Source organism: Lampetra fluviatilis, chromosome 59, assembly GCF_964198595.1.
Source record: "Lampetra fluviatilis chromosome 59, kcLamFluv1.1, whole genome shotgun sequence".
Taxonomy (NCBI): Eukaryota; Metazoa; Chordata; class Hyperoartia; order Petromyzontiformes; family Petromyzontidae; genus Lampetra; species Lampetra fluviatilis.
This window is the reverse complement of record NC_136333.1, coordinates 6,546,451-6,571,991: the sequence shown is the minus strand read 5'-3', so window position 1 is coordinate 6,571,991 and position 25,541 is coordinate 6,546,451. Positions and strand designations below refer to the sequence as shown.

At 44.4% G+C, this 25,541-nt stretch overlaps 1 protein-coding gene across 2 annotated transcripts in view; it reads left to right on the top strand.

Annotated features, from left to right (window-relative positions):
- Positions 1 to 25,541, top strand: part of LOC144950849 (phosphatidylinositol 4-phosphate 5-kinase type-1 alpha-like) — a 56,500-nt gene that overhangs the window by 2,179 nt on the left and 28,780 nt on the right. For both annotated transcript variants that reach the window (XM_078880983.1, XM_078880982.1), the window contains exon 2: positions 24,795 to 24,826. In XM_078880983.1, coding sequence (XP_078737109.1) covers positions 24,795 to 24,826 — 32 coding nt within the window. The remainder of the gene's footprint in view (positions 1 to 24,794; positions 24,827 to 25,541) is intronic.

The following is a 25,541-nucleotide window of genomic DNA, read 5'->3' as shown; positions in this document are numbered from 1 at the left end:
TTGTCATCACCATTATAATTGCCATCGTCACCGCCCACCTTCATCAACACCATCATCTTCCAACATGATTCTGCTATACGGTACTCTAATTACAATCGCCATCATCGCTACTATCATCATCATCACCACCACCAACCAACCACCATCTCTCATGCCTCCACATAATTAATGATCATCACACTGACACATGGGAAACTTAGGGAAACAGCGGGAAGATCCCTAACATCGTCATACTCTATATAACATCAGCGTCTCTGTCATTGTCACCACTGCCAGCATCACCATCTGTCATTTCCAACATCACCACTTTTAATTATTTGTCATCACCATTATAATTGGCATCACCACCGCCCACCTTCATCAACACCATCATCAACACCATCATCTTCCAACATGATGCTGCTATACGGTACTGTAATTACAATCACCACCGCTACTATTATCATCATCACCACCACCAACCAACCACCATCTCTCATGCCTCCACCGCATCATCCCCCGAAGGTCAGAGACCCTTGCAAAGCAACCCGTAAACATTTGAAATATTCTTTGTTTCATTTGACATGTGGACATGCGAGTCCTACCTTATCCTATCCACGTTCTCCTGGCCTTATTATCCATCACCATTGCCACAATAACTACCCCTCAACATCGTCATCATCACGATCATCATCACCACTATTATCAAACAACAACATCATCACCACCACCGTCATAATTGAACATCTGTGGAAAAAAGCGCTTCATAGCTCATCGGATTTCTCCAGTAGAAATTAATATTCTGATTTTGATAATTACCACCTCAATAATTACCATCACCACGGCTTAACATCACTACTACAGTCATTAACATCGACAACATTAACACCCTCATCAACAGCATCACCAACAACCATCGTTAACGTCGTTGTAGTTTTTATTCACCACCGATATCATTCAAACACGACCCAAAAAGACCACGTCACCTGGCAGTCACCATTCCAATGAAAACCTGGTACAGCAAATCTGGCTGTGACTGTCCCACCTGATGACGGAGACTTGTGTTGCCTCCGAAACGTCGTGATTTATTATTATTTTATTTTTATTCATTTTAATTTCATTTTTTACCTACGTGACTTTACCGGAAAAACGTCGTGATTTATTATTATTTTATTTTTTATTAATTTTAATTTCATTTTTTACCCACGTGACTTTACCGAAAAAACTAAGAGTATGAATCCTTGCAGTCACGAAAGCTTCAAATCCAGAAAACCTGCACCCCCATCGTGGGTCCAGCATTATTAATTGTTGTTGTTAACCACACGTGGGAGGAGTGCTCATATGTTTGGGGGGGTGGTGCGGGTTATGTATGGTTGTGTATGTTTGCGCGTAGTCACTTTAAGATGTTTCTTCTTCTTGGTTCTTTCGGTAAAGTCACGTAGAAGGGAAATAATAAAATAACACAAATTATAACAAAATAATTCTCACGACGTTTCGGCCACAATGCAAGCAGCCGTCCTCAGGTGAAGACCAGGTCTGTCGGGGAGACAGCGTCTGAATGAATTCATTCATTCGCTGTCTCCCCGACAATTAATTCATTCAGACGCTGTCTCCCCGACAGACCTGTTCTTCACCTGCTGAGCATGGCTGCTTGCGTTGTGGCCGAAACGTCGTGAGAATTATTTTATTATGTTTTATTTTTATTATTTTATTATTTCTCTTCTACGTGACTTTACCGAAAGAACCAAGAAGATGAATCCCTGCAGTCACGAAAGCTTTAAATCGAAATTTAAGATGTTTCTTGTTCATGTTTTTGTTTGTTGTGGTTGCACCCGATTCAAGAGCCGAATGGCTCACAGGGCGATACCAAATACTGTAAATGAAAAAAATTAAAACAACCACGCAGCAGGAGGGGGGAGTGTTAATGGCCAGTGGCAACAACTAAACTCGCAGTGTTGTTCTGGGAGGTGTAATAACGCCTCCTCCCACGGCCGGCGGCAGCTGGAACCAGCGTGGAAGAGTAGGCCAAATATTGCGCCTTTTGGTCTTCCGCAGGAAGAGAAACAAAAATACATTTTGCGACGAATGGATTTACAGGGTGCTGGGCAAAGATAGCAGAACGTTGCTTCTTACTAGCCTGGGCACTTTCATTTGTTCCGGTAATACGTCTTATCAGCAGTGACTTGGTTAAATCATCATTATATGATCGGCTATGTCTAGGGATAGTGATTTAATTTAGTTATTTTCATTTATTATTTTATTTTATTATTATTCTTTTTTACCGACGTGACTTTACCGAAAAAACCTAAGAGTATGATCAATCCACTTTTGGATGTCGTCATTACCAGTCCTGATCAATCCGCTGCTTGGGTGTCGCCATCGTCGTCCTCGCAAGCGGCGATTCATCCACTGCTGGATGAAGGTTACGCGATTGACCACTTGAATCCACAACCCAACATTCGTCTGGTTCAGGTGCAGCAAACACGTACGTGCTTAAATTTCGATTTAAAGCTTTCGTGACTGCAGGGATTCATCTTCTTCGTTCTTTCGGTAAAGTCACGTAGAAGGGAAATAATAAAATAATACAAATAAAACATAATAAAATACAATTCTCACGACGTTTCGGCCACAACGCAAGCAGCCGTCCTCAGGTGAAGAACAGGTCTGTCGGAAAGACAGTGTCTCATTCAGACACTGTCTTTCATTCAGACACTGTCTTTCATTCAGACACTGTCTTTCCGACACTGTCTTTCCGACAGACCTATTCACCTGAGGATGGCTGCTTGCGTTGTGGCCGAAACGTCGTGAGAATTATTTTATTATGTTTTATTTTTATTATTTTGTTATTTCCCTTCTACGAGACTTTACCGAAAGAACCAAGAAGACGTGTACATGCTTGATCAAGTAACAGGACTGGGTTCTGTCAGACGAGTCCCCTTGACTGGGTGGGAAGACGATTGAGAGCGAGTGTCCGAGAGGAGATGGAACCGTGGAATCTTCTCGTGTACGGCTGCGATGCCAGGCTGATCCATTGCTTCAGAATGAGAAATATTTCTATTGGAGGAATCCGATGAGCTAATAAGCTCTTTTTCACAGATTGCCAGTAGGGGCACGGGGTCAGAGTGTAACAACAACAAAACCAAGGGTGGCACAGTCGGGTTTTTTACAATCGGGTTTAATTGTCTTCTTATATTAAACCCGATCATCTGAGATTGGGAGAAATCCGGTTTAATTGGTTCTAATTGCAGAACCGCACTTCTCAACGATGGGCTTCATCCATTCCAAGCTCAGGAACTCACTGGCGCCCACGATTGTGGAGGAGAAGCTCGTGTTCATCAAGACCAACCTGCCCGCCGCATTCTACGACTACCCCGTGCCCGACGGCCCCCCCGAGTACCATAGCAGCACCGACGAGGAAGCAGCCTAAGCCTTGGATCAGCGTTTCGTATTCATTAAACCAGGTTTTAATTCCCCGAAATCGGGTTTAATTGTATTAAAGAAAAAACCCGGTGCCTGCCGCTGGAAAAATCGGGTTTTTTCCACCCATGAACAAAACAATACGAAGACACGAATGGAGTGCAGGGTATAGAAAAGTGAAATCAATACAAATACACATTTAAAAAAAATATTTTTCCAGGTAAGGGCCTCACTGAGCTTATTGGCTTCTTTTTCAGAAGCGACCTTGCCGCAAATGATAGCCCAACGAAAAGTGGCTTATTGTGTGTGGAAATTTATAGCAGCAGCCAAATTACTCTGAAACATCTCAGGATGATCAGAATCCCGAAAGGTGGCCAGCGCCTTGGGGGTGTGGAGGGGAGGTCTTCATCCAGCAGCAGATTGAACATGGCCTTTGATGGCTTTTTCACCATTGTGGTTGTAGGTTGCGCGTGTAAGATGTTAAAGCTGTTTGTATGCGTAGCGTAGTTAGAGTGTAGTAATTTCCTTCACAATTTCGATTTAAAGCTTTCGTGACTGCAGGGATTCATCTTCTTGGTTCTTTCGGTAAAGTCACCTAGAAGGGAAATAATAAAAAAAAATTAAACATAATAAAATACAATTCTCACAACGTTTCGGCCATTCAAACGCTGTCTTTCCGACAGACCTGTTCTTCACCTGAGGACGGCTGCTTGCGTTGTGGCCGAAACGTCGTGAGAATTGTATTATATTATGTTTTTTTATTATTTCCCTTCTACGTGACTTGACCGAAAGAACCAAGAAGATGAATTCCTTTACAATATTTAACCGTTTAGCAAGGGTTGGTATGCAACAGCAATGGCTTATACATTGCATACAGTGTGGCAGAGTGCACAAACAGCGGTTTGTAAAGTGCCCTTTATTTAACCATTTAGCAAGACGATACGCAACTATTGGATTGCACAGAGCCATAGTGTAGTAGTGTATTAAGATGATTTCACCATTTAGTAATGGAGTATATGTAACATTATATATGGACGGCACAATGCACCTCGATCATTGTACTTTATTTAACCACTTAGCAATGGAAGTTTGTAACGTTACTGATTTACAGTGCGTCAGTGTCCTTTATTGAACCTTTGGCAAGGGGGGGTGGTGTGTGGGTGGGTGGAGTTGTGACGATTGGATTGTACATAATCGCAGAGAACAGTGCATTTGCGTCCTGTACGTTGCCAAATAATGAGGGAGGACATTCAGGATGTGTGTTAAAACGTTAAATTGCTAAGTGAAATTTCGTTCTTTGTTTAGCCAATTCCGTCTTGGTGGCAGTTAACAGCCGTGCATTTTCGCAATGCGTCTTTGTGTGCTAATTCAGCTTTTGTTCAATTTCCTTTGCGTCCACGGTTCCTGCTCCGTACGGGCCACATAGATTGGAGAACATGCACGAGAGGTGAGAGAGATGATATTGACTTTGAAGAAAGGTAAATTGGGCTTGGACAGGACTCGTCTCTGGAAGGGATTTTATACGGGTGGTCGAGATTAACGATGGAATTACAGCCGGAGGAGGGAGAAACACCGCTGAAAAGATTTTCTCGCCGCGGTGGCGAGATGTTGATTACCTCGCCTGGTATACAGGAGGTCATTGGTTCGATCCCTACCCCTGACGCCTGCTGTAGATTTGGAGTTTGCGTGTCTCTCCCCGTGGTGGAGTGGATTTTTCTCCGGGTCCTCTGACTTTGCCCTCCACATTTGGAATCCACGTGCGTTTAAGACTATTTGGCTGCTATAAATTTCCACGAGATAAGCCACTTCATTGAGCTGTTACTTGTGGCCAGGTTGCTTCTGAAAAAGAGCAATGTAGCTCCGTGCTCCTTTACCTGCTAAGATAAAAATATCTAGTAGTTGAGTCCACGACAGAGATTAGTGATGAAATAATTTTGTGTGCTGGTGCCATGCTAGATGGATTGTTGCTAAAGCAAGCCTTTCGGAGGCCTTCAATCAGCTGTGGATTGATTATGGCTGATCGGGAATTAACTGTGATGGATTTATAACATCAAATAAGTAGCATAAACGTTTGAACTTTATTTTACCAATTTAAAAAGGGAGTCGCGTAGAAGCGATGGCGGTTATGAAGTATACTGAATTTATAAACGATGCAGTAATGTGCAGTGTATTCATGTCCGTTATTTAACAACAAGGTGGGTGACAATTGACACGGTGACTCTCTTAACAGCGGAAGTACGGACACACTACTGTACATTTTAAGCAGAGCAGTGCCGCAAACTCAACTGTTGTACTGCACTTCGATGCTCCAGGGTGTATGCTCATCACCTAAATCAGGGGTTGGCAAAGTGAAGTAACAAGAGGAGCTAATTTTTTTCGAAATTGGTAAAAAAAAAATCCCCCCTTCAATATTTCAAAGTGCCGCAATGCACTGTGTGGTGAATACGAGACGGTGGTGGTGGTGGTTCCGTCATAAATATCGTGATGAAACGGTCACTTATAGAGCCGCTTGCAGCTCTGGAGCCGTGGGTTGCCGACCCCTGACCTCAACCAACCAGAGGTCGCAACCGGGTACCCGATACCCGTACCCTACCCGATACCCGGCTACCCGTACCCGGCCGGGTATGGGTAACCATTTGCGACCCTGGTGCGGCTGGGTACGGGTAAGGAATCAAAACCCGTTTGCGACCTCTGCAACCAACCCACACTGATCAACCGGCAATGACCAGGGTATGATCAGGGCAATATGATCAGATCGTTGGCATGCGATGTCTGAGGCCAATCGTGGGCCTCCCCTTCATCAACCCCACACTACTGACCGGCCTGGAGAAGTATGGTCAAAAACAATGGTGGGTTTGCTCATGTTCAACAATATTTTAATGCCGCGTGTGTACCAGTTGAAAGCAAATTGAGACGTGCCGATCTGTAAGAGTGTCCTCAATGACTTGAAAGCACACTTTTGTTGAAGCAAGCGGGTTGCAATTGAGAAAGTCTATAATTTTTAATTCATAGGTGCATTGGTTAAGTGCGCTCATTTACATACAGTAGGGAATACTTTGCAGTGTCATTTCATCGGGTGAGAGCCAATTGGGATGGAAATCTGATGTATTTATAGCATGTACTGATTTATGTATAGCTTTCGACATCACAGCCGTGCTTCTTAACTAGGTCAGGGCCAATTCGGGCAGGGATTATGTAAAATCTTAATTTCTTGAAAAACATGGATAGCGTGTGTTTAAGTTACGAACTCTTCTTTGCTTTCTTTTAAACACTTGGTCAAGGAGGGGGGGGCAGGCGAAACAAACTGCACTCTGAAAGTTGTAAATAGACATGAGCGTGAACGCGTTTCTCGAATTGAGCCATAGTTATTATAAGAGCGTGGGAAAATAGATCATGGGAGGGGAATTCCAAAGTTGAGTAGTGCTATGGAGGAGGAGGAGGAAGAAGAAAGATGAGTTGTTATGGACCTGCAGTGTCGTGAGTGGGTAACAGAGGTTTTTGTTTGGGTTAGATCGCGTGAATATATAAATGTGTCTTTAAATCCGCCACCACCCGACACAGCCAACTAGTAAGGTTTCTTACGTAAACAAAACTTGCCAATTCGTACACCGGTGTTTACTAGTTTGTTAATGTTGTGGATTTACTCTCCAACACACCAGTGTGCTGTACTAGTAACGAATTGGCATGTTTTGTTCACGTGACAATCCTCAATAATTTGCTGTGGTGGGGGGTTTAACAACACGGTTACGCAATCTAACCCAAAAAACACCTTACGGATATTGGTCTTCTTGAAATCCTACGTGTTAAACTGGTGAGTGTGTGGGTGTGTGTTTTGTTCAGCAGTGTCGGTGGGTGAGCGAGTGAGTGTTTTGTAGTGTGGTGTGGTGTTTGAACCCAGTTATGAAAAGACAAAATAAATAGTCTGTCAGGTTCACCAAGTCCGCAGGTGATCGGGAAACAGCAGAGAGATTATTGGTGTGACCTGCAGTGTGGTGAGTGGGTGAGTGAGTGTTTCATCCTGCAGTGTGGTGGGTGAGTGAGTTTCTGTTCAGCAGTGTGGTGGGTGGGTGAGTTTTTGTTCAGCAGTGTGGTGAGTGGGTGAGTGAGTGTTTCATCCTGCAGTGTGGTGAGTGATTGAGTGAGTTTTTGTTCAGCAGTGTGGTGAGTGAGTGTTTTATCCTACAGTGTGGTGGGTGAGTGAGTTTATGTTCAGCAGTGTGGTGAGTGGGTGAGTGAGTGTTTTATCCTGCAGTGTGGTGGGTGAGTGAGTTTTTGTTCAGGAGTGTGGTGAGTGGGTGGGTGAGTGTTTCATCCTGCAGTGTGGTGAGTGAGTGAGTTTTTGTTCAGGAGTGTGGTGAGTGAGTGAGTGTTTTATCCTGCAGTGTGGTGGGTGAGTGAGTTTTGTGTGGTGAGTGGGTGGGTGAGAGTGTGAGTGTGTTTCATCCTGCAGTGTGGTGAGTGAGTGAGTTTTTGTTCAGCAGTGTGGTGAGTGTTTTGTCCTGCAGTGTGGTGAGTGAGTGAGTTTTTGTTCAGCAGTGTGGTGAGTGGGTGAGTGAGTGTTTTATCCTGCAGTGTGGTGGGTGAGTGAGTTTTTGTTCAGCAGTGTGGTGAGTGTTTTATCCTGCAGTGTGGTGAGTGGGTGAGTTTTTGTTCAGCAGTGTGGTGAGTGAGTGTTTTGTACTGCAGTGTGGTGGGTGAGTGAGTTTTTGTTCAGCAGTGTGGTGAGTGGGTGAGTGAGTGTTTCATCCTGCAGTGTGGTGAGTGAGTGAGTTTTTGTTCAGCAGTGTGGTGAGTGAGTATTTTGTCCTGCAGTGTGGTGGGTGAGTGAGTTTTTGTTCAGCAGTGTGGTGAGTGGGTGAGTGAGTGTTTTATCCTGCAGTGTGGTGGGTGAGTGAGTTTTCGTGTGGTGAGTGGGTGGGTGAGAGTGTGAGTGTGTTTTGTCCTGCAGTGTTTGGTGTTTGAACCCAGTTATGAAAATACAAAGTCCACCAAGTCCTCAACAAGGGTGGGAACGACAGTAATTACGCGAGGAGCGATACAAACAGTGGTCGGGAAGCAACTCACCACTGGTGAGGGAGTGAATTGGTGATTACTGGATCATCATTTCAACCCTTGAATTATATCAATTGCAGCGTGGTAGGAACTGAGTGTTCCACCCAGGTGTGTGCGTGTGTTTTTGCCGTTGCCTATTCGCCGCTGGCTGAAAGCCCTCCCTACTATGTCGCGCGAGCCGATTTCTCGGCTCCGTCTCTCCTTCGGCGGTACCCTCGCCTCTCGGACGCGGCCTCGTCTCGCCTGCCGTTTGCGTTGCCAGTCTCGTCCGTCGGCGCAGGGACATGGTCGGCGCGCATCGCGCCGTGTTACGTTCAACCAGCTGGAGCCAGCGGGGGACATTGCCCCTGAAACGGGAGAAGATTTGAGCCATTGGAAGTGTCCTGGTTTATAGTTGTGTGTGTGTATATAGTGTTACAATTGTGTATTTATAGTTAAGAGAGCTGTTGTCGTGTAATATTACAGGTGGTCTAAATTGTCCCCCCTCCCAGCACACCTCTGATTCGCACGGTTGGCTCAGTACGGTGCGAAAGACGTTCAGCATATAAACATACAGCATGTTAACATAAAGCATATAAACATACAAAAAGATTGAGAGCCATCCCTCGCCGTAATGTTTTAAGTGACGCATTAAGCCCTGGCTATAACACACAAATGTTATACATAGCAGTCTGTACAGTATTTCAGGGGACCTTTTTTTTTGCCAGTATCGATGTGTATAATATTTGGTGTTTGCCAGAAAGGATACAACCCTATTCTTATTTTTCATAATCTGACCAGCGTGACTTGATTTTTCAGCCCTTTATCAAAATCGGAATATTCATACTGGAGGCATACGATGAGCTATATATAAAGATCTCCTTTCACAGATTTAGCCCGAGTATTTTTTTTGTTTGTCCCAAGACGGGATGAAGGGGCCGCCCCTTGCCGTGTCGATCGTGACGGTTGTTTGACCATTACTTTGACCGGCCTATGGGCAGTGCGAGTTGGTACAATTGTCAGGTTCGTAGAGGCGGTGAGCGAGCGATTCACCACCGCCGCTGTGTATTTACTGTGTTGTCGATACAGTTATTGACGGTTCCTGAGCGGAGTGCAGTGTAGACCATCGCGAACTCTATATTTAAGCAGGTGGGATGGCATTGTGAGACAATGTGTCCGTTTACAAGGAAGACCGATTTGTGTTTTGTATACTGATCAGCGTTCTTTATTTAAGTAGGTGCAGGCCAGTCTAAGCCTTATCTGTTTATTATGGTAACCATGGACACGATGTTCAGTCGTGTATAGAAATATATTTCAGGGCAGGACTGTGATCAGCAGTCGGGCTTGCTTGAACCAATCTTGTTGACCGAGCAGATGTTATATAGGCAAGGACTCTCTCTTTAAGACGCGGGTCCTGCTGATGAGACATATGTTAAAACCTGTCCAGGGTTTGTATTGAACCCAGTTCTGCTGAAATATTTCATTCCCAGAAGGCCTTGCAGTTGACCGGAAGTGTAAAAATGATGGGTTTTTTTTTATATGGAGTGACAGATCTGTGAAAGAGTTAGCGTCTTGACTTATTTTTTCCACCACTGGATAAGGAACCAAAGAGTATGGATCCCTGCAGACACGAAAACTTTAAATCGAGATTGGATAAGGCTTTTTTCACACTGTGTGGTTATTTGACCAAACGTTGCCTTGAACTGCAGCGCTGAATTGCTGGCAATGTATTCTTTATATACACGAGTTGTTTGTTAAACAGAAAATGTTGGAGTGATCTTCAACAGACACATAACAAACGCAGCTAAGGTGCAGAGTTCACCACCTGTGTGGGTTTTGACCCGGGGCGTCTGGGACTTGTGCAACTGTGTTTGGGTGGCAGGAATTGAATTGTACTAAGATCTTTTGGGGAGGGGCTGGGTGGGGAGGGGCTGGGTGGGGAGGGGCTGGGTGGGGAGGGGCTGGGTGGGGAGGGGCTGGGTGGGGAGGGGCTGGGTGGGGAGGGGCTGGGTGGGGAGGGGCTGGGTGGGGAGGGGCTGGGTGGGGAGGGGCTGGGTGGGGAGGGGCTGGGTGGGGAGGGGCTGGGTGGGGAGGGGCTGGGTGGGGAGGGGCTGGGTGGGGAGGGGCTGGGTGGGGAGGGGCTGGGTGGGGAGGGGCTGGTCACCCCGTGGTGCCCTTATAAAACTCAACGTTTAACCTACTCACGCCGGCTTGTGCCCGCCCTCACAGTCGGGCATATTTGCGGAATACACCACGCCGCCGTTGACCCTGGCCATTGACCGAGCAACCCAACGTTCCTACCAGCTCCCTCCGCAGGAATGTGTTATGTTGAACTTCATTACAATGAACTGCACGTTCTTGATGGACCTGGTGCTGACTGAGAAATGTCTGCGATTGGTTTGTGCAAAAAGGTGGCAAGGGCTAACCCACCCAGCTCACTCGCTCATTCACTTGCCCACCGACGGTTGCGGAATTGGCACCTGTGTGTGTTTTTTGGGTGGCGGGTATCGATTCGTACCGGGATCTGCAGGTAGTGTTGACACTTTCATCATAATGCACTGCAGTTTTTTGTTGTTGCTACATCTAGGCAGACTGAGAAATGCGAGCCGGTTTGCTGTGTCGCAGGAGTGGCTACCCAAGGTGTGTGAACACCTTGAACCCCTCTTTCATCTCGATGCGATGTGTGTTGGCAGAATCAGAATATTTGCTTGTAAACAGATATATTGGTGGACCACTTGGATGGATGAGAGACCCGTACGATACAATTTTGTCAACCTCGACAAAATTGTAATGTTAAATTTCGATTTAAAGCTTTCGTGACTGCAGGGATTCATCTTATTGGTTCTTTCGGTAAAGTCACGTAGAAGGGAAATAATAAAAATAAAACCTCATGAAATACAATTCTCACGACGTTTCGGCTACAACGCAAGCAGCCGTCCTCAGGTGAAGACCAGGTCTGTCGGGGAGACAGCATTTCAGACGCGTGGCCGAAACGTCGTGGGAATTATTTATTATTTCCCTTCTACGTGACGTTACCGAAAGAACCAAGAAGATGAAAATTGTAATGCTTTAAAAATGTAAATACCTTCATGGGCACCTTGTACAAATGTCGTGTGCGTATATATATGCAAGTTGGTACAGTCGGGGGTACAGGTGGTGCATCAGCCAGTCATCTCGGTTATCTCGGTCAGTCGACCCGTGGCACCTGCTGGGTCTGCCCCGTGACCTCCTGCCAGTGGGCGTTCGACACTTCACGTGGCCTCAAGATGCACATGGCCTGGCACAAGCGTCGTGGTGACGTCACCGCCACTTAGTGACGAATGGCGGTTGTTGTTGTTGCTATCTGTAGTTGCAAGGAATTCTCAGACGTGACATTTGACCTACTGTATTTATGATGGGCATCCCGTTACAACTCTGCTCTTGAAGAGGGTGCGTGAATCATGCGAAAACTATTTTCTCTGATTTGTCGTCTGATTGGCTTGAATCGCATAAAACCAAAATAATATGTATAGCCCTTTGTCAATCCACTGCTCCATGTAGACTTCCAAAGGGCGTGTCAGTTAAGGGGGTTGTTCAGCCATACTTCACCACGCTGGTCAGTGCGGGTTACTGAAGGGAATTGGTTGAGGTATAATTCACCAATGATGTTAGCTGTGCCGAGGAATCGAACTCATTGTGATCATTGTGTTCATAGGGAAGCCCGTTCATCACTTGCGCCACCACTACACTTCTGAATCGCACACAATCAGTGATGTTCCGTCTAACACTGGATCTAATTGTAACCAAAGGTAAATTTTCTTCAGCCGTATAAGGGGCTGTCCATAAAGGACGTCACGCACCTGGGGAGGGGGGGGGGGGTCAGACATTTGTGACGATGTGTGACGAGGGGGGGGGGGGGTTGAGAAATGTGACGTCACATCAAAATGCGCAACTTTAAATAAATATAGACAACACGTTCTACTTAATTAAATAGACTTTTTAATACATGTTTTCTCCTACAACATCAGAGTGCAGCGCCACATTAATACGCACTACAATGACAATAGTTTAAAGCGATTTGAAGCATGTTTTATTTTTTTTTGGGGGGGGGGGAGGGGGCAGAGCTTTGTGACGTCATATTTGAGGGGGGGTCTGACTTTTTGTGACGCCGTGTGACGAGGTCGGGGGGGGTCAAAAATCGTCCAAAATCGCGTGACGTCATTTGTGTACGGCCCCTAATACAAAATATGGACAGATTTCCAGTTCCGTCAAATGGGACCATTACGAAGAAAATTATGTGAATAAGCAATTCCAGGTATTGCATGCGAGTGGGTGGTTTTGGCAGGTAACCACACCCCCAGCCGCCTTTATTTGCCAAGTGCCGATGTGCACACAACACACGCCATGTGTTATTTTTTTTTTAAGACGAGTCCACTTCGGCGGCGAGGGAAAAGGGCCAGGGGTAGATCTAGATTCATGTTAATTTGCTGGAAGAAAATGACAATTCATGATGAAAACGTTGGCCAATGATGCGGTTTATTTTAGTAAAGGACTTGTTTAATGAAAGTCGTGATTACTAGAATCATTACTTTTTTATCCAGACCATTACTGACATGACGAAGCTTACGAGTTTGATGAAGACGTGCACTAAGATACCATATTCTTGGTTATTTCGGTAAAAATAGTTGTATTTGTATTATTTCCCTTCTATGTGATTTTACTGAAAGAACCAAGAATATGAATCCCTGCAGTCACGAAAGCTTTAAATCTAAATTTAAGATACCATAGTCATGTTTTTCGAGGCTGCAGTATATACAGAGGAAAACCACACGGTTAAATTGGCTCTGCGTATGTGAATATAAAAAGATTGGTTGACTTCGCTCAATACATTTTGCCCTTATCATCCCACATTTTTTGTTATAACTAACAGTATTTGATTACATGTTGACTTGTTATCGACTAGACCAGGGGTCGGCAACCAAAATAACAAGAAGAGCCATTTCTTTCCAATTCGGTACAAAATTCAGTATTTCAAGAGCCACAATGCATCTGAGTACATACTGTACATACGTACATATCGTCAAGAAGCAGCCCGTAAAGAGCCGCATGCGGCTCCGGAGCCGTAGGTTGCCGACCCCTGGACTAGACTAAGAAAATTACGCAATGAAATTCACAGACTAGGACTACCACTAAACTTCTACATTTTGTTGCCCCAATACAAGTACTTTATATACGCATACATTTAAAGATAAATAATATTATCTCGCCCTCTGTCAATCCACCGCTTGATGAAAGCCCCCCTCTCCTTGCTCCGTCAAGTTATGGGGGTTGTTTAACTATATTTCACCACGATAATTGGTTTTTTACCTTTTTATCTGGCAACAAAACTGACACCTTTTTACAAGGAGTCATGTTTGCATAGACCGCAAAACCTGCAGTCATAATACAAACAAAAGACATAACTCTGATAATGTGCACTGTCCTTGAAGTTGATTGGTCCACACCCGAGACAGCTTTCCTCCAATCCATGTGAGACTAGGCTCTAAGGAAAGCTGTCTCGGGTGTGGACCAATCAACTTCAAGGACAGTGCACATTATCAGAGTTATGTCTTTTGTTTGTATTATGACTGCAGGTATTGCGGTCTATGCAAACATGACTCCTTGTAAAAAGGTGTCAGTTTTGTTGCCAGATAAAAGGGTAAAAAACCAATTATCATATTTTTACTGGCAAATGAGGCTCGCATAGTATACTTCACCACGTTTGTGAAAGCAAAGGGGGGGGGGGGGCAGGGGGTGTAGGAAGAGACCAGCACCGGTTTCAGGACAGGCTCATACATCACCCGCCGTTAATGTTAACAGTGGCCCGAAATCCTAATTCAGGTCACCAGATTGATAGCGAGGTGAGTTAACCGTAACGATAGCGCTATTGTAATCAACCAATTACAATTCGTGTGATATAAAGGATTACTGTAGAAAGACGTGAGGATGCTGTCATCCAGCAGTATATAGATGGTGGCTGATGATGATGATTTAGTTGTTTCAGTTGTACAGTGACAGCATTCTCTCTAACTAATGAGAATATCCCCGTTCACTGAAACATATGGGCAGGCCGACAACAAAACATCAATAAATGTGTCCGGAGCAATCACAGTATTTTACTCAACAAGTCCACTTCAGCTGAGCGGGTATTGATGTTTTGCCTCGGCTCCCACGCCTGCTCCAGCCGATTGAGATTCACATCGCTGCGGTTAGTAGCCCTTGTCACGTGTGCAGACGGTAATGCTTACGTTTTTGTGAGAATATCGTGACGATATTGATAATGCTCTTAGCACAACATTCCACATTATGGCTTCCTGTGTAATTAAGTAATTATTATATTACACTGGTCAACAAATTATTTTTTTTCTGGCCTGGACTTTTGCAGCTGTTTTAGACTAATTTCAGGGTGCTGATTCCAAATCTGATCTCAGATTTGCTCTCATCACATCTCATTTTTATGCTAACGGCATACTCTATTTTTATTGATTTTACCCGAAATTAACTCTGTCACTTATGATTGCAAGTTGTTGCGAGTCAGGGACTGCTTTCGTGTTAAAATATGGTGCTGTATTTTTAGGATAGTGTGTTTATAATATAATTTTATGTAGGTATCCATATTTATTTAATATTTTTCTTTTGCAGTTTTTATTGAAAATGCAATATTTGATATCTCAAAAACCTGATGTGATAGACAAAAACTGATGCCAGATTTGGAATCAGCACCCCAAACTTACCTTAACACCGATGGAATACCTGATGCCAGAAAAAGTGTGTTGACCAGTGTTATTCATCTCGTATAGGTGAAATATATGTGAAAAGTTTGGATATGTTAACAGCAATGTAAAATATTCTTAGGTTTTTTTCGGTAAAGTCACGTAGGTAAAACATCAAAATTAATGAAAATAAAATAGAACAAAAATGAATGGAACGTATCGGGAGGGAGGGGGGCGGGGCTCAAAGACAGCCCCGCCCCCCTCCCTCCCGATACGTTACATTCATTGGCTACCACATTCTGATGAGCCCCCCCCCTCTCCTCCCCCCCTTCAACTTGCTTATAAGGGATTACATCTTGAATCATTGCCTCACTTGATGCAGCTAATTCGGCTGTGACGGTCCCACCTGATGACGGAGACTTGTGTTGCCTCCGAAACGTCGTGATTTTTGTTTTATTTAATTTTCATTAATTTTGATGTTTTACCTACGTGACTTTACCGAAAAAACCTACGAATATGAATCATTGCAGTCACGAAAGCTTCAAATCTAGAAGCAATGTAAAATGACAGTCATAGCGTTTCTAAATACTGCACTGGGTGAAGGTTTCTTCGCCAGGGCAGATATGTGATGGTTGGATAAGCGGCGCTGTATTGTATTTATCTGGGTGGCAACCCGTTATAAACATGCTGGGCAGTGCAGTAACATCAATTGTTCTTTACTACTTCTATGCTTCTGCGGTTATGTTTCCTGCCTTCACCAACCCGCGTTGACCAGCATGGTGACGTGCGGTCAAAGAATCCCTAAAGCCCACACGGCATGGGCAGGCCCTCACCCAGCGGTGGATTGACAAAAGGAGTGTTCATGTACATTTTATTAATTCTAGATTTGAAGCTTTCGTGACTGCAAGGATTCATATTCTTAGGTTTTTACCGAAAAAACCTAAGAATATACATTTTATTAAATTGGGGAAATCCAAACTCTAGTTTCTCATGACCCACTGCTTTGTCTTTCCATGTTTACCAGATAACCTCTTTTCTAACTATTATTATTTTCGATTTGAAGCTTTCGTGACTGCAAGGATTCGTACTCTGAGGTTTTTTTCGGTAAAGTCACGTAGGTAAAGGAAAATAATAATAAATAAATAATAAGATGTACAGAAATAATAATAGAAATAAAAATAAAATAATAAATCACGACGTTTCGGAGGCAACACAAGTCTCCGTCATCAGGTGGGACCGTCACAGCTAAAATCACTTGATACAGTAAATTTTAGCTGATGATGGAGACTTGTGTTGCCTCCGAAACGTCGTGATTGATTATTTTATTTTTATTTCTATTAATATTTTTATAAATTGTATTATTTACTTATTCTTTTTTACGTGACTTTACCGAAAAACCTAAGAGTATTATTATTTTCTCATTTACTGACTTATTTTTCATTTAACCAGGTAAGGCCCACTGAGCTCTACAGCTCTTTTTAAGAAGCGACCTGGCCACAAATGATAGCTCAACAAAGTGGCTCATCGTGTGGAAATTTAAAGCAGCTAAATACTCTTAAACGCGTCATGTTGATTCTTAATGTGGAGGGGAAAAACCTGAGATCCAGGAGCAAAAAGCCAGGCGACCACAGGGAGAGAAAGACGCACGCAAATTTCAAATATACAGTCGTCAGGGTCGGGATCGAAAGAACCCGTGTGTCCTCCTGCATCCCGGCCGAGGTAGTTAACATTTCGCCATAAAGGCACCCATTCAAATACAGATTGTCATTGCATGCTGCAATAACTACACTTATTTGGCCAATCTTATTTGACAGACAACTATTACAGGTTTACCATGTTCAGTTGTTTTCTCCTTGTCACAGGTTGAATCACAAACCGTACCTCTCCATAACAAAGGCTCATCCTCTTAAGCCTCACCTTACCATATGAATAAAAAGTGTGCCGTACTTGCCGCTTCCCCCCCCTCTCCAACCATTATATATACGGAGTGGTAGCTCCTGCAATCTCTCATTTACTTGATACAGCTGTCGTGGCTGTGACGGTTCCACCTGTAGACGGAAGCTTGTGTTGCCTCCGAAACGTCGTGATTTTTTATTTTATTTTACTTTTATTAATTTTAATGTTTTACCTACGTGACTTTACCGAAAAAACCTAAGAATATGAATCCTTGCAGTCACGAAAGCTTCACATCGAGAATTAATGCTGCACTAAGTCGGATGACTGCCAAAAAAACACCTCAAGTGACGTAGAGAGGGGCGATCAATTCGAGTCGTCTTTCTCGATCAAAGGAACAAAAGACAAAGGTCCTCCGTTGTAGCCTTTCGTAGGCCGTTGTGGACAAGTGCTGTTCACAACGCACACGCACGCGATCTCATGCCTGTCAACCCCATACGGTTCACCTGTATTCTTGTACAGGGAAATTGAGTTTTCAGGTCCGTACGGCGTACATCTGTTTCAATACGGGCAAAACAAATGTGTCTGTTTGTTTGTGTTTCTGCCTAGTGATGGGACTTGTGGGATGAACGTTCAGATTTGTCAGGGTACGGGGTGGTCAATAAGGTCTGAATTGGTCTAATATGGTAGGCACTGATAAGGGTTTAACAGGTGTGCAATAACTATCTGAAAATTATTGTTCTCCACTGCACGTGGGGCATGTTTACCAATCATCAGGCACATGCAGTGTATAGCAGCGATGGAAGGAGCTTGCCTCAACTGCTGAATTTGATGCCGACCTGATCTCATTCTCACAGGCCATGCCCGTCAATCATCATAATAGGTGCTCACTAACAGCACTTTGTCAGCCATCAAACATAAACGGTCACCGCATCACGCGGCGCTTTCAGATGCGCTTCTGCGGCCGTCTGGAACTCTCTTCTTTTCCGATATTAGGAAGGCTATTGGGAGCTACGATGCACTTTAAAATCATCTACATTGAAAACTAATTTCTTTAGAACTGCTTTTTGTAATGAGTTTGTTTTTATTCCCCCCCGCACTTCCGATTACTTACGGTGCGAAAGACGTTCAACACACATCAGTTGGTCATGGCAGTAGAAATACATCTTCGTATAATTGTTTTTGGTGGGGGGAGTGACGGGACAGTGGTTAGCATACAGCGTTGTGAAACCAGTGACTCGAGTTAGATTCTCAGCCATGCCTGAACCAGTTCTGGGCACCCCATGTTTACCTATCAACCCACGCTGACCAGCGTGGCGTATGTATGAGCAAACAACCCTGACCACCGTAACTTCCTGGGATAATTCTTTACATAGTCGTGGGTTGATAAACGACTGTAAATTATTACGAATTATTAATGTATGTGTGTGTGTATATGCACGTGTCTTTTATGGAGACAGTAACATGTCCCCGGTTGCATGGATACGTTTTGTTTAGACTTTAAGGGAGGCAGTTACCCAATATGTTAACATTCATTTCATCATTCTTTTCGGCAACTAGGGCTCTGACGCAAGTATTTATTGCGGTCATAGGTGTCTTGCATATGCTGAATTGTACTCCAGAAATGCTTTGACAAACCCCTTCGACCAGCAGTGATGACGTTTGATGAAATAGTTCCACACATCATCGCGAAGCCCTCGTCGAACAGTGAATTGACGAAAGGGGCTGTACGTGCCACTACATTAGGCCAGCGTTGACAAACCCGTCGGATAAAACGAACAAAAATCTGCGTACACGCAATATATATGGTAAGGCCTCGACATCGGCGAGGGTTTTGATCTTGAAAAAATTCGCGAATGTGAATATTTTGTTTTTATGGTTGAAATGGGGGGGTTAGTTTGGGTTTCCGTGTCCCACTGAACATAAGTGAGAAAATTAAAATGGTTCGTAACATGAATTCTGTACTGTACACACAAAGAACAGGCTTTAACTTGAGTCAATTGTACAGTGATAGAAATAGATAAAAACACAATAATGAAACAAAATTGAATAAAGGAAATAAAAACCTAAATAAATACAGTAAATGTGGAAGTATTTTTTTATTTATCTTGCGCTAAAGTCATCCCTTTTTTTGACTTTTACTCTCACTTCCTCCTCTCACTCGACGCTTAGACCCCATGATCAAAATAAAACAGACAAAAATAGCACCAAAGACAGCGAGCACTTCCAACGGCAAAAAGCTTCATCACAACTGAGAACAATTGCTTGGGTGCGTACACGGGCTACAATCCACTACTGGACCGCACAAGCACAAGCACCCATCTGCCACGATGCGACGTTTCCGAATCGCGAGCAGTCGAAGGAAAAGGGGCGCGGAACTTTAAACCGGCGTACAAATTTGAAGTCGCGAAGAAATCTTGATTTCGCTCGTAAAATCCGCGAATTCAAAGAGGGCTTTTTGCTGTACTCGTACAATCTGCGTTGTCGCTCAATTTTTAAATTCTTCATATTAAGTTCACTTGCTTGCTTGCGCGCTTACGACCGTGCAAATCTTTCGGTCGTTTTTTAACCCACTTGCCGTGATCCAATCGAGCTGACATTTTGCACACAGACTCGTTGTGCGTGACAATTTATTTTCGTGAAAATTTTTTTCCATAACTTTACACTTTTTAGGAATTTTTTAAAAATATTTTATTACCAATTGCTTAATGGTGGCAGGCAATCATCTGACCCATAGGTGGCAGCCATCTCAAGCCAGAGGACGAGAGGACTCTAGCCGCCACGCATATAAAGGATTTATAGTGAAAAACTTTGTTTTTACGGGTTAATTTTTTGCGGATGAAGACGTCCTCCCCCGTGCCGTTTTAAGGTCGTGGCGGGTCAATTGACCGTAATTCACCATGCTGGCCGGCATCGGTTGGCGAAGGAGTGGAGTAGAGTCGCAGAGGCATAGATCGATGTACATTACGGCAGTGGATTTTGCTGCACTGCTCACTAAGTAGGACGTGTGGTTACCAATCCAAAATACTTTCCATCCGAAAGTCTTTCTTGGCTTCTGAGATCTGGAGAGATTGGGCACACGTTGCCATTGATTTTGACGTTTAAGTGCTCGCTTCACCACGGATGATGTTGATTTCGTGGCGGTGTCTCATCGTTGCAAGCGAGGTTCCTATCATGTGCTGCATGAAGATGAATGTCTGACTTTATTCATAAAAATGTATGCATTTGTATTGTTAGGCATACTCCTTTTAATAAGTGAAGCACCTCCATCAATTTGCACAGGCGATATGAAAACATATAATTATTTACACCATTGGAACCTCATTTGCCAGTAAAAAATATGATAATTGTTTTTTTACCCTTCTATCTGGCAACAAAACTGACACCTTTTTTTTTACAAGGAGTCATGTTTGCATAGACCACACTACCTGCAGCCATAATGCAAACAAAAAACATAACTGATAATATATGCACTGTCCTTGAAGTTGATTGGTCCACACCCGAGACAGTGGCAGACCAGGAATGGAACGTGTCCCGAGAGGGGTGACCCGCCGGAGCAGATGAAACGATGATATCAACTCGTGTGCAGGCGCTACGCGGATTACATTGCAGGACCGTGATAGATGGTGGCGGACTGGGGAGTGTGAAGCCTTCGTCCGTCAGAGGATTGATAGTGGCAGATGATGATGATGACGATGATGATCGGTCCACTGCTAGATGAAGGCATCTCCACAGTTTGTGTTTCATAGAGGGTCCAAATATAAATGAATCTCGAGACGCAGTACAGCAGCAAGCGGTGTGATGTGCGCATCAGTGTAATACATACAGGAATGTGGATATAGTCTCGAGAAAAGAGAATCGGTCGGGCCAGAAGAGAGGATGAGGATCTTGAGCATGGAGAGTGTCTCCACATCAGAATCTGAATATTTATATATCATGGAGGAATACGATGAGCTATTAAGCTCTGTTTCACAGATGTCCAGTAGGCGTGGGTAAGAGCGTTACTACAACAACAAACAGTACATAAAGATCACAGGAGTGCAAAGTACAAGAAAAGTAAACACATCACCAAAACACACACAAATGAAACTAAACCATCATCCCCATCCTACCAGGCAAAGCCCACGGAGGTAATAACTTGTTTTTCAGAAGCGACCTGGCCACAAATGATTGCTCAACAAAGTGGCCCACCATTTGGGCATTTAATAGCAGCCAAAATAATCTAAATCATCTCAATGCACGTTTATAAATTTGGAGGGGAAAACCCGAGGACCCCACGCGACCACGGGGATCGAACCCCCAACTTCCTGCATACCAGGCGAGGAAGGTAACATCTCACCACCGTGGCGCCCATTAAATAAATAAGTAACCCTGCACGTGAGGGTTGTTTGACCATTCCTCACCACAGTGATTCAGTCGTGGGTTGGTGAATTTGCGTTGGAGTATTACTGCCTCCTGCGTGCGCTTGCTTCTGGATGCCTCATCCACGCCAAACATCGCAACGCAGGATCCCTCCCAATAAAGAAGTCTTGAGACTCGGTGACGCTTTCCTGGATGAAGAAAAGGCCAGAATTGCCGTGATATTTCTGTACGTGCCCGCATAATAAGACGTCGATGGAATTTTTATCTGTTTAGTTTCTGAGTTCAAGGTTATCTTTCCGAATGTTGTAGCCACATTGCTGTATGCAAGCATGGAATGCAGGGAAACATCTCTGTACCCCATGCTTATTTAAGTTACCGTATTCTCGGGATTATGAGAGGCTCCTGAAAGTAAGACGCACTCATTATAACTTGTGCTCGGTGGCAAAGAAGTTGCGCAAATGAGGTCACGCCGATGTCTACCCGATTGTTTAAGATGCACCCCTAAACTTGTGCGCTAAAGTACAAAAACGAGTGTGGCTTATTTTATTACACGTGTTTACTCAGGCAAGTCTAACGGAGTCTGTGAAGACTTTTTTTTTACACGCTTTTATATTTAACTCACTCTGTTGTTGTCGTTTTTGTTGTTGTATCCTCAAATCTTGTAACTCAATTTAAACACACTTCCCAATGTGGTATCGACTGCAAACTTGGTATACTTATGTCATACTGATGACAATACTATATTTTATCATAACAAATAATACATTTTTAAACATTCTTTTTTATATGTTATGTTTCGGCTTGGGTCTAATTGTCCACGCTCAACTGACGTTGGCTGTTATTGGCCACGGTCCCTTACGTTACGGCAAGCTTCGGGGCCACTTCCTGGAGTCGTGGAGTTCTTCCATTACTATTTAACTTTTTAGTACATTTCATGAAAGTGTGTTTAAAAAAAAAATATTTTTAAAATATATATTATTCCAAAGGTTTCTTAGGGTTTTCACCTTAGGTGGCGACGTTGCTATTTCTTTAGTCCCAATCGAGGTAATTTTTCAGCTTTAGGATGCTTGGCCAACACCAGGCACAGTGTCCAATTTTTTATTAAGCTATGCGATGAACCCAAAGAGAACCGGGAGGACACCCATGCAGAACAGGAGACGATACAAATCCCGTGCAGAAAGGCGTCCGATTTGTGACTTGAACCCAGACGCTTCTTGATGCGACGGCGCAAGTGTTAGCCACTGCGCCACCCTGCACTCTCAAAATCACGACTGTCCCTAGCAATTGACTGTGAAGGTCATCTCGGACCATGTCTTCTCTTCCTGCTAAGCATGACAGCACGCTCTCGTTAATACGGTCACGCCACGTTTCTGCAGTGTCCCTGCTGGACGCAGTGGGAGCGGGGGGGGGGGTGTGTTAAGGGAGGTTAATTGAGGCAGACGAGTCTGTTGTGTAGTTGATAGTTGTATGTGGTTGGGTTAGAAAGAGGGGAAGGCCATTCATTGGTCGGAATCTCTTGAGGACTGCATTGAGAGGAAGCTGTGTGCAGAGTTGTTGCTGTGGCATGCTTAAACAACACAACGGCCTGGCAATAATGCTTTGACAAAGTGAAAGTATTTCTCGTCGTCGTCGTTGTTGGTGTTGTTGTTGTTGTAGTATCTGTACATTTGTTTTTTTAAACAGGTGCTTGAGCACAGGCTCAAAAGGTCCAGAACAGAGGTCGCAAACGGGTTTTTATTCCTTACCCGTACCCGTACCCGGCTGCACCAGGGTCACAAACGGGTACCCGTACCCGTACCCTACCCGGCCGGGTACGGGTAGGGTACGGGTACGGGTATCGGGTACCTGATTGCGACCTCTGGGATGAAGCCATGTTGCAGGCGCGGGTGGGTTGATTCTAGGAACTTGAATTGTGAGAAGAGACAAGACGTTGGGAAATGAGTGACAAACGGTGACTCACCAGTGACTCACGGCCTACCCGTACCCGTACCCGGCCGCACCAGGGTCGCAAAAGGGTACCCGTACCCGTACCCGGCCGGGTACGGGTACGGGTATCGGGTAGGGTACGGGTATCGGGTACCCGGTTGCGGCCTCTGGTGCTCGCCCACCCAAGCAAGCACTGTTCCACGCTCGGCTCTGGTTAGCGTCCGAAATGTAACGATATTGAGCGCCATCCCGAGTGATTTTTGGTCACGGGTATTAATACAGTAGAGATAAGCCCCAATCCTAATAGATTTGGACCCGACCTCTTCTGGATCTGCGAACGTTTTGGGATTAGCAGCCTCGCTCTGCAAGGACTCATTGTGATTAGCGTCCAACTGTGTGTGTAACTGGCACACTCCTGCACACGCGCCGCATGTGGTGACAGCGCCGCGGATGTTTTTTGTACGCTGTCGCGGACAATTTAATTTGTTGCCATTTTAAAATTGCATCCTGCAGATTGGCCTGCCGTAATTATATAATCTCTCGTTAATAAATAAATGAAGCGGCACTTCTTCCTCGGCTTGATGCATCCGCCTCAAAAGTGATGGCACGTTTGAGGCAGGGAGGTGGGTCGTTAAACTTCTTTCGCACCGTACGTAGCCAACCGCGCTAATCATTCGCCTTGTCACCCCTGCTCTCATAATAAAATTAATACACGTTTTAATTGCTGCGAGTGGCGATGAGCCTTTTCTTTTTTATTTTCTCTCTGATATTATGATATTATATTATGGCTGGTGACATGCCCAGCGGATAGGATGCTCAACTTGTTCGCACACGTTGGCGGATTGATTCCAGGCAAATTGCCCTTGGTTTAATAATCTGGGGGCATTAACTATAATTACGCTCGGTCTGCTTTAAAAGTGGGACGTTAAAGATTCCCTCCCCCCCCCCTCACTCCGATGTCGTGCAAAACAAAAGTAATAATAATCTAATTTTCTAATTATAAGCGCCGTTAAACAATCGTTCTCGGGGCGCTATGCGTGGAAAGGCAGAAAATAGTTGAACATCACCCCAGTAAAGAAGAAGCGAGAAAGACGTTTGGAAATAATTAGAGGGAGACATTTTAAACAAATGCGTTTTTAGTGGAGATTTGAAGATTTGTAAGTGGCTCTGCATGTCCCCCCTGACCTCGAAGGGACGTGGGGTTCCAGAGGTGTAGGTGCCACAATTGCAAAGGCACCGTCATCACGCCCAAGTGTGAAGCTTCAAGACCGTAGGCCTTTGTGCTTCAGCCTAATTATCCAAAATTGCCAAATTCTAACTTGTCTTATTTTCATACCAATGTACTCTTGCATGAGAAGCAGGCCACCCTATTTTTTTTCCCTTGGCCATTGTCGGTGTTCACGGTACATTCAAGCGCGTGTTTCTCATGGTGTTTTGGTTCTTTTCTCTTTTCAGGTGGGTTCAATGAGAAGAAATCCAGCACAGAGGTAAGACACCTGTTCTGTGTGATTCATCTCTTCTTGAACCGCTTTCCAGTGAAGGTTAGATGCTCTTGTGCACTATCATTGTCCGTCCATTTGTATCTGTAAAGAAGTCGGGATAACGAGCAAAGATGGCCCAACACAAACACAATGTTCAGCATGAAGTTGCTTTGCTATTCGAGACTTGGTCTAGCTAAAACCGTCCAATTTGTTGATGAAAGATTTGCCTGAAAGTTGGCGACAGATGCACATTGGAGAGCGTTACAGAATTCATCCTTTTGCTTGATTCTTCATCTTTAGCGAATGGAATTTGTTCCACAAAACCAACCCCAAATGCAACTTGACATCCGAGGGGTTCCGTGTTCTCACACTAAGCGAATGCGTGGGAGCTGTCGGGATAAAATGGGGTTGTTTTTGCCCTTTGCGTGAACTTTGTGATGCACCGGTTATAAAATTACGATGTTTTACTACTACAGTGTAAAATTGAATGACGCGGTACACAGCACAACCACTTCCCGAGCGCTCCTCGCTGTCTGGCGTGCGAGGGGCTGAACGTAAGTCGCAATCCCAAAGGGCTCTGACGTTTTGTAAAGTCTCCCATCTGAAGGTCAGCATTGAGAGGTTATTGCGACCAATACCCAGTGATGTCACCACATTTCAGCATCGCTTCATTCTTTCTGGGAGATCTCAGGAACGTTGTTCAGTTGACAACCGACTTAAG